Here is a 16380-nt window from a genome sequence, read left to right as displayed (position 1 = left end):
AAATTACATTTTAATGAAAATAACTGAGGGAGAGTCTCGGAGTACATCAGAGGTGTAACAGAGACACTGGTGAGCACAGAAACTTGGGATGGCCACTTAGAGAATGGAATGAAACACCAAGCAAACACCACCACCCCATCCCGCAACTGGGATCAGCTGGGACCTAGGAGAGCTTTTCCCTTTGGTGAGGAGGTAAGCAAGAGGATCCCAGCAGCCCCCATCACCATCTCGGACACCTACAGACCCTACCACTCGGGTCCCCTGCAGTCCTCAAGGCACTAAGCCTAGCTGAGGGAGCTGCCTGGAGTCCACACACCTGTGCTGCCTCCAGAGACAAAGCCAACACTGCTCAGCCCCTGTGGCCCACGTGGCTACTGTGTTCCACTACCTAGGAGTTGGAACTAGAGCGGGAGTGTGACTTGCTCCTGGAGTAGCCGCAGCTTCCCTTTATCCTTGAGGCAAAACTGCCATCAAACTATCCAAGACTGGTGGCCGACATCCCCAAGCTGAGCTGCAAGCAGCTGTTATACCCTTCCCTGAGGGGCCAAGTGGAGGTGGAGCTGCTTCACCTACCCTTCCCCTCCATGCCCATAGGCCAGAGCTGAAGTGGTACCCTGCCTCCTGGGAAAACAGTACCTTGGCCACTGAGAGCGGTCACACCTCCCCAGTGTCTTAAGTTGAAGCAGTTCCCTGCATCCTAGGAAATGGTGCATTGGCCACCCAGAGCAGTCACATCCCCCAAGCCTGAGCTGAAGTGGCACATTGTCCCCACCCCCCACCCCTGGGAATCAGTGCCCTGGCTGAACTGAGGGCTGTGCACCCCAGGGCTGAACTGACATGGTACTCTGCCATCCCAGATAAATAGAGCATTGGCTCAGCTGAGACACCCAGCCCCATAGGCCAAATAGCTCTAGTGCCCTGCTTTCCTGGAGCTAGACTTGCCCCCTGGAGTCTGAGCTGCTGAGACAGACCTGGGGAGTGGAGTTCCCTGCCTCCCCAGGGCTCAAATGACAGCGGTGCTCTGCCATTCTAGGGTACTTGCTGCTGCTACACCTGTTCTCACAGAACCTGGGATACTGCCAAGCCCTACCATCCCAGGGTCTAGAGTAACCACTACATGGTGCCTTTTCCCCTGGGACCCAAGATGCCACTAACCCCTGTTGGTTCAGGTTCCTGAATTGCAGCTGTATCCAACTTCTCAGGCCCAAAACTCCAGAGCACCCCTTCTTCCTGAATTGGACCAGTGCTATGCCCTGCTCCCACCCCGCCCAGGAGTAGAGTCACAGCTATAATCTCGCCCCCTGGGCCTGAGCTGCTAGGGAATGGCTTAGAGTAAGATCCTGGCACTGTGGGCAGTGTACACCCAACTCTGCCCCAGGGAGCAAACCTGTACCCCAACACCCAGGTGCCACAATAAGTTCATGAGATTCTAAGTATAGGACACCAGCTCCACAGCCACTCTGAGCACCTGCACCTGGAACCCAGTGGTGCTGCAGCTGATTGCAGGCCATTAGACCTGATACCAAGAGGTGTCCCCTCAGCTAAGTCTTCCCGTTGTGGGGAAAACAAAAATAACAGGACCCCAAAAGCCCTTGACACTGAGGACATTTACAGCCTACACTGCCACTTCTGCTGCCACAAACTTCTACACCCTGGACAAATGAAGTGCCCACAATTACTGCTAATGTTGAATGCAGCTAAAGAAGTTGTAGGGAGACTATACCACTGCACCTGGAAACAGAGTAACTATGCCCTTCCCAGCTGGCACACTAAAACCCAACTGTACTGTACAAAGTTTGGAAGAGGTGATTTGTTTTACCAGATGTACAGACATCAAGGGACACAAGACACTTGAAAAAGCAAGGAAATCGCCAGGTGTGGTGGCTCACGCCTGTAATCCCAGCACTTTGGGAGGCCGAGGCGGGTGGATCACAAGGTCAGGAGATCAAGACCATCCTGGCTAACACGGTGAAACCCCGTCTCTACTAAAAATACAAAAAAATTAGCCAGGTGCGGTGGTGGGCGCCTGTAGTCCCAGCTACTCGGGAGGCTGAGGAAAGAGAATGGCATGAACCCGAGAGGCGGAGCTTGTAGTGAGCCGAGATCATGCCACTGCACTCCAGCCTGGGTGACAGAGCGAGACTCTGTCTCAAAGAAAAAAAAAAAAAAAGCAAGGAAATCTGACATCACCCAAGGAACATAACTCTTTAGTAGTAGACCCTAGTAAAAACTAAATTTAAAAACTGCCAGAAAAGGGATTCAAAATAATGTTCTTAAAGAAGTGCAACAAGATACAAGAAAATACAGATAGACAATGCAATGAAATCGGAAATGCAATTGACAATATGAATGAAAAATTCAACAAAGAGATAGGAATCATAAAAAAAGAACCAAGCAGAAATCCTGCAGCTGACAAATTCAATGAATGAAATTAAAAATAAAAACTAACAATAGAGAGCTTCAGCAGTGAATCTGATCAAGCAGAAGAAAAAAGAAATCTCTGAACTTGAAGATAGGTCATTTGAAATTAATCAGTCAGAGGGAAAGAAAAGAAATAATTAAAAAGAAAAGCCTTCAAGAATTATGGAGCATGATTAAGCAAAAAAATATTTTATGGGTGTCTAGAAGGAAAAGAGAAGGGAAAAGGTATAGAAAATCTATTTAATAAAGTAATAGCTGGAAAATTCCCAAGTCTGGGGAGAGATGTGGACATCCAAATCCAAGAAGCTCAGCAGTCCCCCAATAGATTCAGCCAAAAAGGTTCTCCTTGGGACATGTTATGGTCAAACTGTCAAAAGTCAAAGAGAAGAGAAAATTCTAAAAACAGCAAGAGAAAAGCATCAAGTCACATATAACAGAATCCCCCATTAGACTGAAAGCAGATTTCTCTGCAGAAATTTTATAGACCAGGAGAGAATGGAATGGAATGATATATTCAAAGTGGTAAAAGGAAAACAAAAAACAAACTGTCAATCAAGAATACTATACCCAGCAAAGCTATCCTTCAGAAATGAGGGAGAAATAAAGTCTTTCCCAGACAAGCAAGAAGTGAGGGAATTCATCACCACTAGACCAGCCTTACAAGAAATACACAAGGGAGTCCTACATCTGGAAGCAAAGACATGATAATTACTATCGTGAAAACACACAAAAATATAAAACTCGCTGGTAGAGTGAGTTTCACAAAAGAGAAAGAGAAAATAATCAAACCTTACTATTACAGAAAACCACTAAACCGTAATGATAAATAATGAGAGGAAGAAAGGAAGAAAAGATATACAAAACAACCAGAAAACAATTAACAAAATGACAGAAGTAAGTCCTACCTATAAATGATAACCTTACATGTAAATGGATTAAATTCCCCCACTTAAAGTATATAAACTGGCTGAATAGATTTTTTAAATGACCCAACTATATACTGCCTACAAGAAGCTCACATCATCTATAAGGACACATATAGAGTGAAAGTAAAGGGATGAAAAACATACTCCACGTAAACAGAAACCAAATTGAGCAGGAGTGCTATACTTACATCAGACAAAGCAAACTTTAAGTCAAAAACTCTGAAAAGAAGCCCAGTGTGGTGGTGCATACTTGTAGTCCCAGCGACTTGGGAGGCTGAGGTGGAAAGATTGCTTGAGTCCAGGAGTTCAAGGTGGTAGTGTGCTGTGATTACACCTGTGAGTAGCCACTACACTCCAGCCTGGGCAACATACCAAGACCCCATCTCTTTAAGAAAAAATATTTTAGGGCAAGGAATGTCATTATATAATGATAAAGGAATCAATTCAGCAAGAAAATACAACAATTGTCAATATATATGGACCCAACAGTAGAGCACCCAGACATACAAAACAAATATTATTAGATCCAAAAAGAGAGAGAGATTCCAGCACAGTGTCATTTGCGGATTTCCGTACCCTATGCTCCGCATTGAACAGATCATCTAGACAGAAAATCAACAACAAAAAACACACATTGGCTTTAAAGTGCCTTTTAGTCCAAATGGACCTAACAGACATTTCCAGAGCTTTTCATCCAACCATTGCACGGTACACATTAGCTGCTTCATCACATGGAAGATTATCTAGGAGAGATCAGATGTTAGGCCACAAAACAAGTCTCAACAAATGTAAAATAATTGAAATTGTATCAAGTATTTTTTCTAACAATAATAAAATAAAACTAGAAATCAGTAACAAGGGGAGCTTTTGAAATTGTACAAATTCATGAAAATTAACATTCTCCTGAATGACAAATGGGCCAAGGAAGAAATTAAGAAGGCAGTTTTACAATTTGGCCTGGCACAGTAGCTCACGCCTGTAATCCCAGCACTTTGGGAGGCTGAAGCGGGCAGATCATTTGAGGTCAGGAGTTCGAGACCAGCCTGGCTAACATGGTGAAACCCTGTCTCTACTTAAAACATAAAAATTAGCGGGCATGGTGGTGGGTGCCTGTAATCCCAGGTACTCAGGAGGCTGAGGCAGGAGAATCACTTGAACCTGGGAGGCAGAGTTTGCAGTGAGCCAAGATTGCACCACTGCACTCCAGTATGGGTGACAGAGTGAGACTCTGTCTCAAAAAAAAAAAAAAAAAAGAAAAAGAAAAAAAAGAAAAGAGAAAAAGATGCCTGGGCACAGTGGCTCATGCCTGTAGTCCCAGCACTTTGGGAGGCCGAGGTGGGTGGATCATGAGGTCAAGAGATCGACACCATCCTGGCCAACATGGTGAAACCCCGTCTCTACTAAAAATACAAAAATTAGCCGTGTGTGGTAGCACGCGCCTGTAGTCCCAGCTACTTGGGAGGCTGAGGCAGGAGAATTGCTTGAACCCGGGAGGCGGAGGTTGCAGTGAGCCGAGATCATACCACTGCACTCCAGCCTGGTGACAGAGTGAGACTCCGTCTCAAAAAAAAAAAAAAAAAAAAGACAGAAAAAGAGAAGAAAAAAATATTGAAACAATAAAAATAGAAACACATGTCATGATAACTTGAACCAGGGGCAGGGTAGGTGGAGAAGAAACATAGCATGCCAAAACTTATGGGATACAGTAAAAGCAGTATGAAATGGGAATTTTATAGCAATAAAAGCCTACATCAGAAACACACAAAGATTTCAAATAAATGACTTAATGATGCATCTCAAGGAACTAGGAATAAAACCCAAACCAGGCCGAAAATTAGTAGAGGAACAAAAATAATAAAGATCAGAGCAAGAGCAAAAAGAAACAATATTGAGATGAAAACATTACAAAAGATCAATGAAATGAAAATATAGCCAGGTGCGGTGGCTCACACCTGTAATCCCAGCACTTTGGGAGGCCGTGGCAAGTGGATCACTTGAGGTTAGGAGTTCAAGACCAGCCTGGCCAACATGGTGAAACCCCATCTCTACTAAAAGTATAAAAATTAGCCAGGTGTGCTGGCGGGCACCTGTAAGCCCATCTACTTGGGAGGCTGAGGTAGGAGAATTGCTTGAACCCAGGAGGCGGAAGTTGCAGTGAGCCGAGATTATGCCACTGCACTCCAGCCTGGGTGACAAAGCCAGACTCTGTCTCAAAAAAAAAAAAAAATTGTTTTTTTGAAAAGATAATTGACAAACCATTAGCTAGATTAAGCAAGAAAATATGCAAATAAATAATTCAGAAGTATAAAAGGAGACATTACAACTAATATCATAGAAATACAAAGTATCATTAGTGACTACTATTTATGAACAACTGTACACCAACACATTAGAAAACCTAGCGGAAATGGATAAATTCCTGGATGCATGGAACCCACCAAGATTGAACCAAGAAGAAAAGAAAACCTGAACAGACCAATTACTGTAATGAGATTGAATCTGTAATTTAAAAATCTCCCATCGGCCGGGCATGGTGGCTTACGTTTGTAATCCCAGCGCTTTGTGAGGTCAAGGCAGGCAGATCATGAGGTCAGGAGATCGAGACCATCCTGGCCAACATAGTGAAACCCCGTCTCTACTAAAATACAAAAAAAAATTAGCCAGGCGTGGTGGTGCACGCCTGTGGTCCCAAGTACTCAAGAGGCTGAGGCAGGGGACTTTCTTGAACCTGGGAGGCAGAGGTTGTAGTGACCGGAGATCGCGCCATTGCACTCCAGCCTGGACAACAAGAGCAAAATTCCGTCTCAAAAAAAAAAAAAAAAAAAAAAAATCCCATCAAAGAAAAGCCCAGGGTGCTTCACTAGAGAATTCTGCCAAACATTTAAAGAGGAACTAATACCTGTTCTTCTCAAGCTCTTCTAGAAAATTGAAGAGGAGGGAATTCTTCTAAACTCATTCTACAAGACTAGCATTACCCTAATATAAAAACCAGACAAGGACACAGCAGAAACAGAAACAAAAACAAATAACACTAGAAAGAAAAAGGAAACTATAGGCCAATATTTCTGATGATCGTAGATGGAAAAATTCTCAAGAAAAATAGTATTTTGTAGTAATTAGTAGTAACTGAATCCAGCGGCACATTTTAATTCACTGTGATCAAATGGGATTTATTCCTGGGATGTAAGGATGGTTCAACATAAGTAAACCAGTAATCAGCATAATACATTACATCAACAGAATGAAGGACAAAAACAATATTATCATCTCAATAGACACAGAAAAAAATATTTGATAAAATTCAACATCCCTTCATAGTGAAAACTCAACAAGTTAGGTTGGAAGATACCTCAACACAATAAAGGTTGTATATGACAAACCCACAGCCAACATCATACGAATGGGGAAAAGATCTACAACAAGAAAGGATACCCACTTTCACAACTTTTATTCAACATAGTACTGGAAGTTCTAGCCAGAGCAGTTATGTAAGAAAAAAAATAAGCCGCATCCAAACTGGAAAGAAGGAAGTCAAATTGTTCCTGTTTGCAGACAACATGTCTTATATATAGAAAACCCTAAAAGCTCCACCAAAAAATCCTTAGAACTCATAAAGTAATTCAGTAAAATCAATGTACAAAAATCAGTAGTGTGTCTGTATACCAACAACAAACTAGCAGAAAAGAAAATCAGTCTCATTTACAATAGTTACAAAAGAAATAACTAAGGAAGTGAAAGATCTCTACAAAGAAAACTATAAAACATTGATGAAAGATACTGAAGAGGACACACAAAAAATAGAAAGACATTCGATGCTCATGGATTGGAAGAATTAATATTGTGAAAAGGACCATACAGATTTAATGCAATCCCTATCAAAATACCAATGACATTCTTCATAGAAATATAAAAAAATCCTAAAATTAATACAGAACCACAAAAGACCCTGGATAGCTTAAATAATCTTGAGCAACAAGAAGAAAGCTGGAGGCATCACACTACCAAACTTTGAAACAGCATGGTACTGGCATAAAAACAGAAACATAGACCAATGGAACAGAATAGAGAACTCAGAAATAAGTCTTTGTATTTACAGCCAACTGATTTTTAACAAAAGCACCAAGAACATTTATTGGAGCAGGACAGTCTCTTCAATAAACGATGGTAGGGAAACTAGATATCCACATGCAGAAAAATGCAGCTCAACCCCTATCTCTCGCTATTTACAAAAGCCAACTCAAAATGGATCAAAGACTTAAATGTAAGACTCAAAACCATGAATCTACTAGAATAAAATACAGGGAAAACACTTCAGGATATTGGTCTGGGCAAAAATTGTATGGAGAAGACCTCAAGAGCACAGGCAACCAAAGCACAAATAGACAAATGGGGTTGCATTTCAGTAAAAAGCTTCTGCACAGCCAATGAAATAATCAACAGAGTGACAACTTGCAGAATCAGAGAAAATATTGCAAACTATTTATCTGACAAGCTATTAATATCCAAAATATACAAGGTGAAACTCAAACAACCCATCAGCAAAAAAAAAAAAAAAAAAAAAAAAAAAAAAAAAAAATCAGATTAATAAATGGGCAAATAAACTGAATAGACATCTCTCAAAAGAAGACATACAAATGGCCAGCTGGTATAAGAAAAAGTGCTCAACATCTCTAATCATCAGGGAAATGCAAATCAAAACCACAGTGAGATACCATCTCACCCCAGTTAGAATGGCTGTTATCAAAAACACACAAAAAAATAACAAATACTCATGAGGATGGAGAGAAAGGAGAACTCTTATACACTCTTGGTAGGAAGCCTCCTCAAAAAACTGAAAATAGAACTACTGTGTGTGATCTAGCAATTCCACTACTGGGTATATATCCAAACGGAGGGAAATCAATTATGTCAGAGATATCTGGGCTCTCATGTTTATTGCCATACTATTCACAGTAGCCAAGATATGGAATCAACTTAAGTGTCCATCCACACATGAATGGATTTTTAAAATATTTTCCTTATACACAATGGAATACTATTTAGCCATAAAAAGAATGAAATTCTGCCGTTTGTGGCAACATGGATGAGCTTGGAGGTCATTATGTTAAGGTAAATAAGTCAGGCACAGAAAGATAAATATTGCATGTTCTCACTCATATGTGGAAGCTAAAAAAAAATTGCTCTCGTAGAAGTGGAGAGTGGAATAGTGGTTACTAGAGGCAGGGAAGGTTAGGAGGATGGGGGATAGCCAAAGGTTGGTGAACAGATACAAAAGTACAGCTAGACAGGTGAAATAAGTTTGAGTCTTCTGTATCACTGTAGGGTGACTATAATTAACAACAGTTTGTTGAATATTTTCAAATATTTCAAATATTTTCAAATAGGAGAGCAAATTTTGAATGCTCCCAACACAGAAATAAGTGTTTGAGGTGATGGATATGCTAATTACTGTGATTTGATCATTACACATTTGTATACATGTATCAAAATATTACACTGTACCCCATAAATATATACAATTATTGCATGTCAATTAAAAAAATAATGAAAGCAAAAGAAAAATTTATAAGAAAGAAATGGGCAAAGGGATTGAATTTAAAAAAAGGAACTAAATAAGTAAATAGCTCCTATGGGGGGAACCAGCCCCCAGTATTTCAACATAGGTTCTTTTCTATTTTTCCTAAGTGTCGGCTGGTCTGAGAAATAAAGAGAAAGAGTACAAAAGAGAGAAATTTTACAGCTGGGCCTCCGGGGGTGACATCACCTATTGGTAGGTTCTCTGATGCCCCTTGAACTGCAAAACCAGCAAGTTTTTATTAGGGATTTCAAAAGGGGAGAGGGGTACAAACAGGGAGTAAGTCACAAAGAGCACATGCTTCAAAGGGCAATAAAAGATCACAAGGGCAGAGAGGCAGAGCAAGATCACAAGGCCAGGGCGAAATTAGAATTACTGATGAGGTTCCATGTCCCACTAGGCACTCATTGTCTTGATAAACATCTTAACAGGAAACCTGGTTTGAGAGCAGACAACCGGTCTGACTAGAATTTGCCAGGCTGAAGTTTCCTAATCCCAGCAAGCCTGAGGGCACTGCAGGAGACCAGGGCGTATTTCATCCCTGGTCTTCAACCACATAAGGCACACAATCCCAGAGCAGCGGTCCGTAGGCCTACACCTGGGAATGCATTCCTTTCCCAGGGTTATTCCTTGCTGGGAAAAGAATTCAGCAATATTTCTCCTATTCGCTTTCTGCAAGAAGAGAAATATGGCTCTGTTCTGCCCGGCCCTGCAGGCAGTCAGACCTTATAGTTATCTCCCTTGTTCCCTGAAAATCGCTGTTATCCTGTTCTTTTTTAGGATGCCCAGATTTCATATCGTTCAAACACACATGTTTTACTAACAATTTGTACAGATAACGCAATCATCACAGGGTCCTGAGGTGACATACATCCTCAGCTTACGAAGATGACAGGATTAAGAGATTAAAGTAAAGACAGGCATAGGAAATTATAAGAGTATTGACTGGGGAAGTGATAAATGTCCATGAAATCTTCACAATTTATGTTCAGAGATTGCAGTAAAGACAGGCATAAGAAATTATAAAAGTATTAATTTGGGGAACTAACAAATGTCCATGAAATCTTCACAATTTATGTTCTTCTGCCGTGGCTTCAGCCGATCCCTCCGTTCAGGGTCCCTGACTTCCTGCAACAAGCTCCTGCACAGCCAGTGAAATAATCAACAGAGTGACAAGACAACTTGCAGAATCAGAGAAAATATTTGCAAACTATTCATCTGACAAGTGATTAATGTCCATTTCTCCAAATACAATGACCAATAAGCACATGAAAAAATATTCAACATCACTAATAATTAGGGAAATGCAAATCAAAACCACAGTGAAATACCACTTCACACCCAGTAGAATTGGTATTACTAAAGAAAAAAAGATAGAAAAAGAAAAGAGAATAGGCCGGGTGCAGTAGCTCACACCTATAATCTCAACACTTTTGGAGGCCGAGGTAGACAGATCACCTAAGTTCAGGAGTTCAAGACCAGCTTGGCCAACATGGCAAAACCCTGTCTCTACTAAAAATACAAAAATTAGCTGGGCCTGGTGGTACATGTCTAATCCCAGCTACTCAGGAGGCTGAGGCATGAGAATCGCTTGAACCCAGGAGATGGAAGTTGCAGTGAGCCGAGATCACGCCTGGGCTACAGAGTGAGACTCTGTCTCAAAAAAAAAAAAAAAAAAGAAGAAGACAGAAAAGAAAAGAAAATAGGCCAGGTGCAGTAGCTCAGGCCTGTAATCCCAGCACTTTGGGAGTCCAAGGCAGGCAGATCAGTTGAGGCCAGGAGTTTGAGACTAGCCTGGCCAACATGGTGAAATTCTGGCTCTACTAAAAATACAAAAATTAGCCGGGTGTGGTCTCATACACTTGTAATCCCAGGTACTCAGGAGGCTAAGGCAGAGAATCGCTTGAACCTGGGAGGTGGAGGCTGCAGTGACCTGAGATCACGCCACTGCACTCCAGCCTGGGAGACAGAGCAAGACTCCATCTCAAAAAAAAAAAGAATAAATTAATTAAATTAATTAATAAATATTGGCAAAAATGTGGAGAAATTTCAACCCTTGTGCACTGGTGGGTATGACTGTAAAATGGTGGTGTGGAAAATAGTATGATAGTTCCTCAAAATATCAGTAAAAGTGAATTACAGAATGATCCAGTAATTCTACTCTTGGTATAGACCCAAAAGAAATCAAATCAGGGACTTCAACAGATATATGTCCACACATGCTCATAGCAGTGTTATTCACAATAGCCAAAAGGAGAAAGGAACCCCAGTTTCCATCAACAGATGAATGGGTAAACAATGTATGAACATTCAATGGACTATAATTATTCAGCCTTAAAAAGGAAGAGAGTTCTGACACATTCTACAATGTGAATAAACCTTGAAGACGTTATGTTAGGTGAAATAAGCTAGTCACAAAAGGACAGACACTGTATGATTCCACTTATATAAGTTACCTATAGTAGTCAAATTCATCGAGACAGTAAGTAGAATGGTGGTTTCCAGGGGAGGATGGATGAGGAATTATTGTTTCATGGATACAGAGTTTCAGTTTGGGAATATGAATAAAGTTTTGGAGATGGATGGTATTCATGGTTGCACAACAGTGTGAATATACTTAATGCCACTGACCTCTACACTTAAAAATTGTTAAAATGGAAATTTTTTTGTTATGTATCTTTACTACAGTAAAAAAAAAAAAAAAAAAAAAAGAAGAAGAAAGTGAACACTCAAACTTCTCCCAAATATACAAGAGGAGGAAACACTTCCTAACACATTCTGTGAGGCCAGCATTACCCTTATATCATGGTCAAATATGCCACAAGAAAAGAAAACTGCAGCCTTATATCCCTTATGAATATTGATCCAAAGATCATCAACAAAAATACTAGCAAACTAATTCCAACAACACATTTCCCAATTTCAAAATGTACTAGAAAGCTACAGTAATCAAAACAATGTGGTACTGGCATAAAGATAGATACATAGGCCAATTAAGTAGAATCGAAAGTCCAGCAATAAACTCAAATATCTGTGTTCAATTGACTTTTGACAGTTGTGCTAATGGGGGAAAGAATTGTCTTTCTTTCCATGATAATTCAGTGAGGGAGAGAATAATCTTTTCAACAAATAATATGGAGAAAACTGGATATCCACATGCAAAAGAATGAGGTTGGACCTCTACCTCACTCAATATACAAAATTATCTCAGTCAATCGAAAACCTAATAGAATAGCAAAAATTATGAAACTATTAGAAGAATACATAAAGGATAAATCTTCAGGACCTCAGAATTGGTGATGGATTCTTAGATTTGACACCAAAATCATAAGCAACCAAAGAAAAAATAGATAAATTAGACTACATCAAAATTTAAAACTTTTGTACGTCAAAGGACATTATCAAATATGTGGAAATACAATGTACAGAACAAAATACTTGCAAATCACATATTTAATAAGGGGTTAATATTCAGCATATATAAAGAACTCCTACACCTCAACAACAAAAAACCAAACAGCTCAATTTTTTAAATGGCAGGGGATAAGAGTAGGCATTTCTCTAAAAAAGATATACAAATGGCAAACAATCACATGAAAAGATATTCAACATCTTTGGTCATCAAGGAAATGCAAATCAAAACTACAATGAGATACCTCTTTACATCCACCATGACAGCTATAACAATAATTTTTCTAAAAATTGAAAATAACAAGTGTTGACAAGGATGTGGAGAAGGAGGAACTGTTGTACATTGCCAGTAGGAATGTAAAATGCACCAGCTGCTGTGGAAGAAGTTTGGCAGTTCCTAAAAAAAAATGAAGCATAGAATTACCATATGACCCAGTAATTTCACTCCTAGGTATATACCCAAGAGAAATGAAAAGATGTATCTGCATAGAAACTTGTACATGAATGTTTATGGCAACATGAATCATAATAGTCAAAAGGCAGAAACAACCCAAATGCCTATCAGTGAATGAATGAATGTGGTGTATTGCCACTGGAATGTTATTCAGCCATAAAAAGAAGTGAAGTACTAATATATACTACAATATGGATGAACCTTGAAAACATTAAGCTCAGTGAAAGAAGCCAGACATCAAATCATATTGTGTGATTCCTTTATGTGAAATTCCAGAATAGACAAAGCCATAGAAACAGAAAGGAGATTGGTGGTTGCCAGGGGGTTGGGGGGGCGGGGATTGGGGTGGTGATTACCCAATGTGTATGAGGTATTCTTCGGGAACGACGAAAAAAGTTTTGAAATGAGAGAGATGGTTGCACAATATTGTGAATACACTAAATGCCCCTGAACTGTACATTTTAAAATGGGTAATTGTATGTTGTGGGACTTTAAACTTAATTTTAAAATAAGAACCCAAACTGTTGGCCCGTAGAGTCCAAACTGTTAACTGCAAGTCACGGATTTCATGGAAGGCCAGTCTGAGAGGGAAAGACAATGTGATCACAGAGAGGAAGGGAGGGTCATGGACAGGAAACTCCGGGGCCTGAAATAGGGCAAGACACTAGCATGTGGATTCCAGAACCCCGTGAAGGCAGGAAGTCTTGGAAGTCCCATGGGGAGAGCAGGTCGGGCATGTGCTGGTCAAATCAGAGTGACCCCTGCTATCCTGAGAGCTTCACACACACTGGAGAGGGGTGGGGGGCGGCGGGGAGGGCAGGCTGAGGTCTCTCTACGTTACCTGTTCTCCTTCCTGTCCTGCAGATGTTGAACCTCTTTGTGGCTGTGATCATGGACAATTTTGAGTACCTTACGCGGGACTCTTCCATCCTAGGTCCTCACCACTTGGATGAGTTCATCCGGGTCTGGGCTGAATACGACCCGGCTGCGTGGTAAGTGAGCCCTGGTGCTCTGTGGTCCTTGGGGGTGGTCCATACCCATAGATCTTGGGATGGGCCTGGTGGCTTCAGACATGTTTCAAGTGAGCACCCCCTCAGGTTTTGGTTTGGGGCCTAGGGATCTGTCCTGTTTCGTGTAGAGCAGCAGTGGTGTCCCCTCTGAGCAGCGCCTCCCTTTTCCGTCTCGTGTGCCTTCGCGCAGTGGCCCGGACTGCATAAAGTGATAAGGGTCTTTTGAGACCTTGAGTTCAGTTCCTTGGGAGGCACCAGGAGTCATGGAAGGTTTTCAAGGGGCTTGTGAGACTCAGGTCTCCTGCTGAAATTTACTGTCTTCTTTCAAGGCCCGTCATGTGAGGGCTCATGGAGGGCTTGTGGGAGGGTGTGTGGAGACAGCACAGCCATAGCGTCCTTGTGAGACTCGATGTAGGGTTTTAGGACACTCTCCCTAAGGGGCTCAGGAGTCTCCCTCTGCTCTTTCTTTTGGGGACAGGGGCCAACATGCACCTCTGTGTCCCCAGCCCAGGCTGCATATAGTGTGGGTGCTTGGTGAACTTTTTTGACAGATGAGCTACCAGGAAGGCTGTAGTGTGTTTAAGACCCTTGTCTATCATCTGTCATGGTGGGAAAGGTTTACTTGTTTCAAAGGCGAGGGGTGGTGCCTTTCCAGACAGAAGAGGAGTCGCATGAAGGGCATGGTTTGGGTCAGAAGGTGAAGCTGTTTGAGATCAGGATCCATGGGGGTCCCGTACAGCATGGCATCTCAGCAGGGCTGAGAGCTCATTCGGGAAGGAAGACAGGTCAGGCAGCATGGCTTCTCCATCTTTCTGTTTGTCCATTCCTTCCATCACTCGTTCCTCATTTACTTGCTCGCTCACTCAAGCAATGTCTACTGTGGGCTGCTCCCAGCAAGGCCACTAGGCCTGCTAGCACCTCACTCACAGCGTGTGCCCAGGAAATGATCGTGGATGAGCAGCTCTCAGTGAGTGCGTAGACATCCACCACTCCCCGTGCCCTAGGGGGATGAGGGAACCGTGGGTGCCACCGAGGCCTGCCTTCTCTCTCTCAGCTCCTCAGCCTGCCCAGGCCCCCTCGCACTCCTCTGCCCCCAGTGCCCTTGCTGGGGGAGGGCCGGCAGGACATGGTCAGACCCCTCATGGTGAGGTCCTACTGCCCACAGAGCTCCTGGGTTCTGCCTGGTTTTGCTTAAACTGCAGCTCAGCAGAGGGAGCCCTCCACAGACACAAAAGGCCTCGGAGCCCGACTAGACTTCCCCACCCTCCTTTCCACTCAGCCTCCCTGGAGCACCCCCACCTTCCTAGTGAGGATCCAGAAGGTGCTGCACGGGCCCTTCCCAGTCTGGACAAGGTCCAGAGCCACTGGCAGCATCGGGGGCCCTGGGATGGGGCCTCTCCTGTCCAGGCTCTTCCAGGCCCACAGCATCTCTGTGGGTGTTTTTCATTTGAGTGGGAAATATACAGTTTTTACGCAGTGCAAAACAGACGTAGAGATTGTCTGTGTTTCACAGTGTATATGACAATTTCCGTGGCTTGCAAGAACCCTGTCATGTCCGATGCAGCAATATGTTTGCCCTGTGATACTTACTTCATGCTGGGAGGGACAGGCTCAGGCACATTCACACAGGACCTGTGGTCAAGTAAGCCCAGTCGACTTGGGGGAGACTGACCGCATTGAAGACCTAGACCTTGTTAGGCAAAGGGCAGGAGAGACTCCAGCCGAGGCAGGATTTAGGTGAATTCTAGGCAGGTCACCCTGACTGTGTGGTTTAGAGAGTCGCTGCTTTTTCTGGGTGTATTTTTTCTAGAGGAGACTGTGTTGCAGAAAACAGAGATACTTTATAGCATGTAGTTAGTACTAAAGGGCAAAGGCAGATCAACAAAGGCCTGTGAGAGGATGACAACATTCCCCAATCTTTATGAGCTATGCCCGGGCCTTCCACAGTCAGCCGCCGGCAAGAGCAGAGGCAGGAAGAACGGGAAGTGGACTTGGGCCAGATGGTAGCTTGGTTACCATGCACAGTGGTACCATACCAAAGCCAGAGTCTCAGAGCAGGGGTCCTTAGAAGACATAGGCAGTCGGGGATGTGAGAAGTGCTTACTGAAGAGTAAACAACAGAATACAGGCCTCACCCCAGAGATAGCACGCACAAAATAACACACAAAACCTGCGGGCCTTGAGATAGCACAGACGTGACCTGTGAGCAACACATGATTCTGCCCCCATGAGCAGCCTGGGCTCACCCTACGTAGCCCAAGATGGCCAGGACAGGCTGAGGGGCCCAGCAGAGGCAGCTGAGCAGATTGGGCCTGGATCCTGCGTCCTGAGCAGAGCACAGGGCACCTTGAGCCTTTTTGGTAGCCTCTGTGACAAACGCAGTGATGTAGTCATTTCCCAGGGGACCACTCTATGGCTCCTCATTCTTTGGGAGAAACTTTGAAACAACAACAAAATTTTATGAGATTTCCTGAGTTGTGTGTGCACATGTGTGACTGTGCATGTGTGCACAAACAGGACATGTGTGCATGTACATGGCTGTGTTGTATGCGTGTTTGCACAGTGTGACCACATGCGCACTCT

General features: G+C 42.8%; 1 protein-coding gene across 12 annotated transcripts in view; it reads left to right on the top strand.

Moving 5' to 3' along the window:
* Window positions 1–16380, top strand: part of CACNA1B (calcium voltage-gated channel subunit alpha1 B) — a 248727-nt gene that overhangs the window by 206257 nt on the left and 26090 nt on the right. For all 12 annotated transcript variants that reach the window (XR_010148796.1, XM_063788039.1, XM_063788036.1 and 9 more), the window contains one exon: window positions 13652–13779. Coding sequence is in view for 11 of the 12 variants with exons in the window: in XM_063788039.1 (XP_063644109.1) it covers window positions 13652–13779 (128 nt within the window). In the remaining variant the exon portion in view is untranslated. The remainder of the gene's footprint in view (window positions 1–13651; window positions 13780–16380) is intronic.

This window comes from Pan troglodytes, chromosome 11, assembly GCF_028858775.2.
Source record: "Pan troglodytes isolate AG18354 chromosome 11, NHGRI_mPanTro3-v2.0_pri, whole genome shotgun sequence".
NCBI lineage: Eukaryota > Metazoa > Chordata > Mammalia > Primates > Hominidae > Pan > Pan troglodytes.
This window is presented reverse-complemented; position numbering and strand designations above follow the sequence as displayed.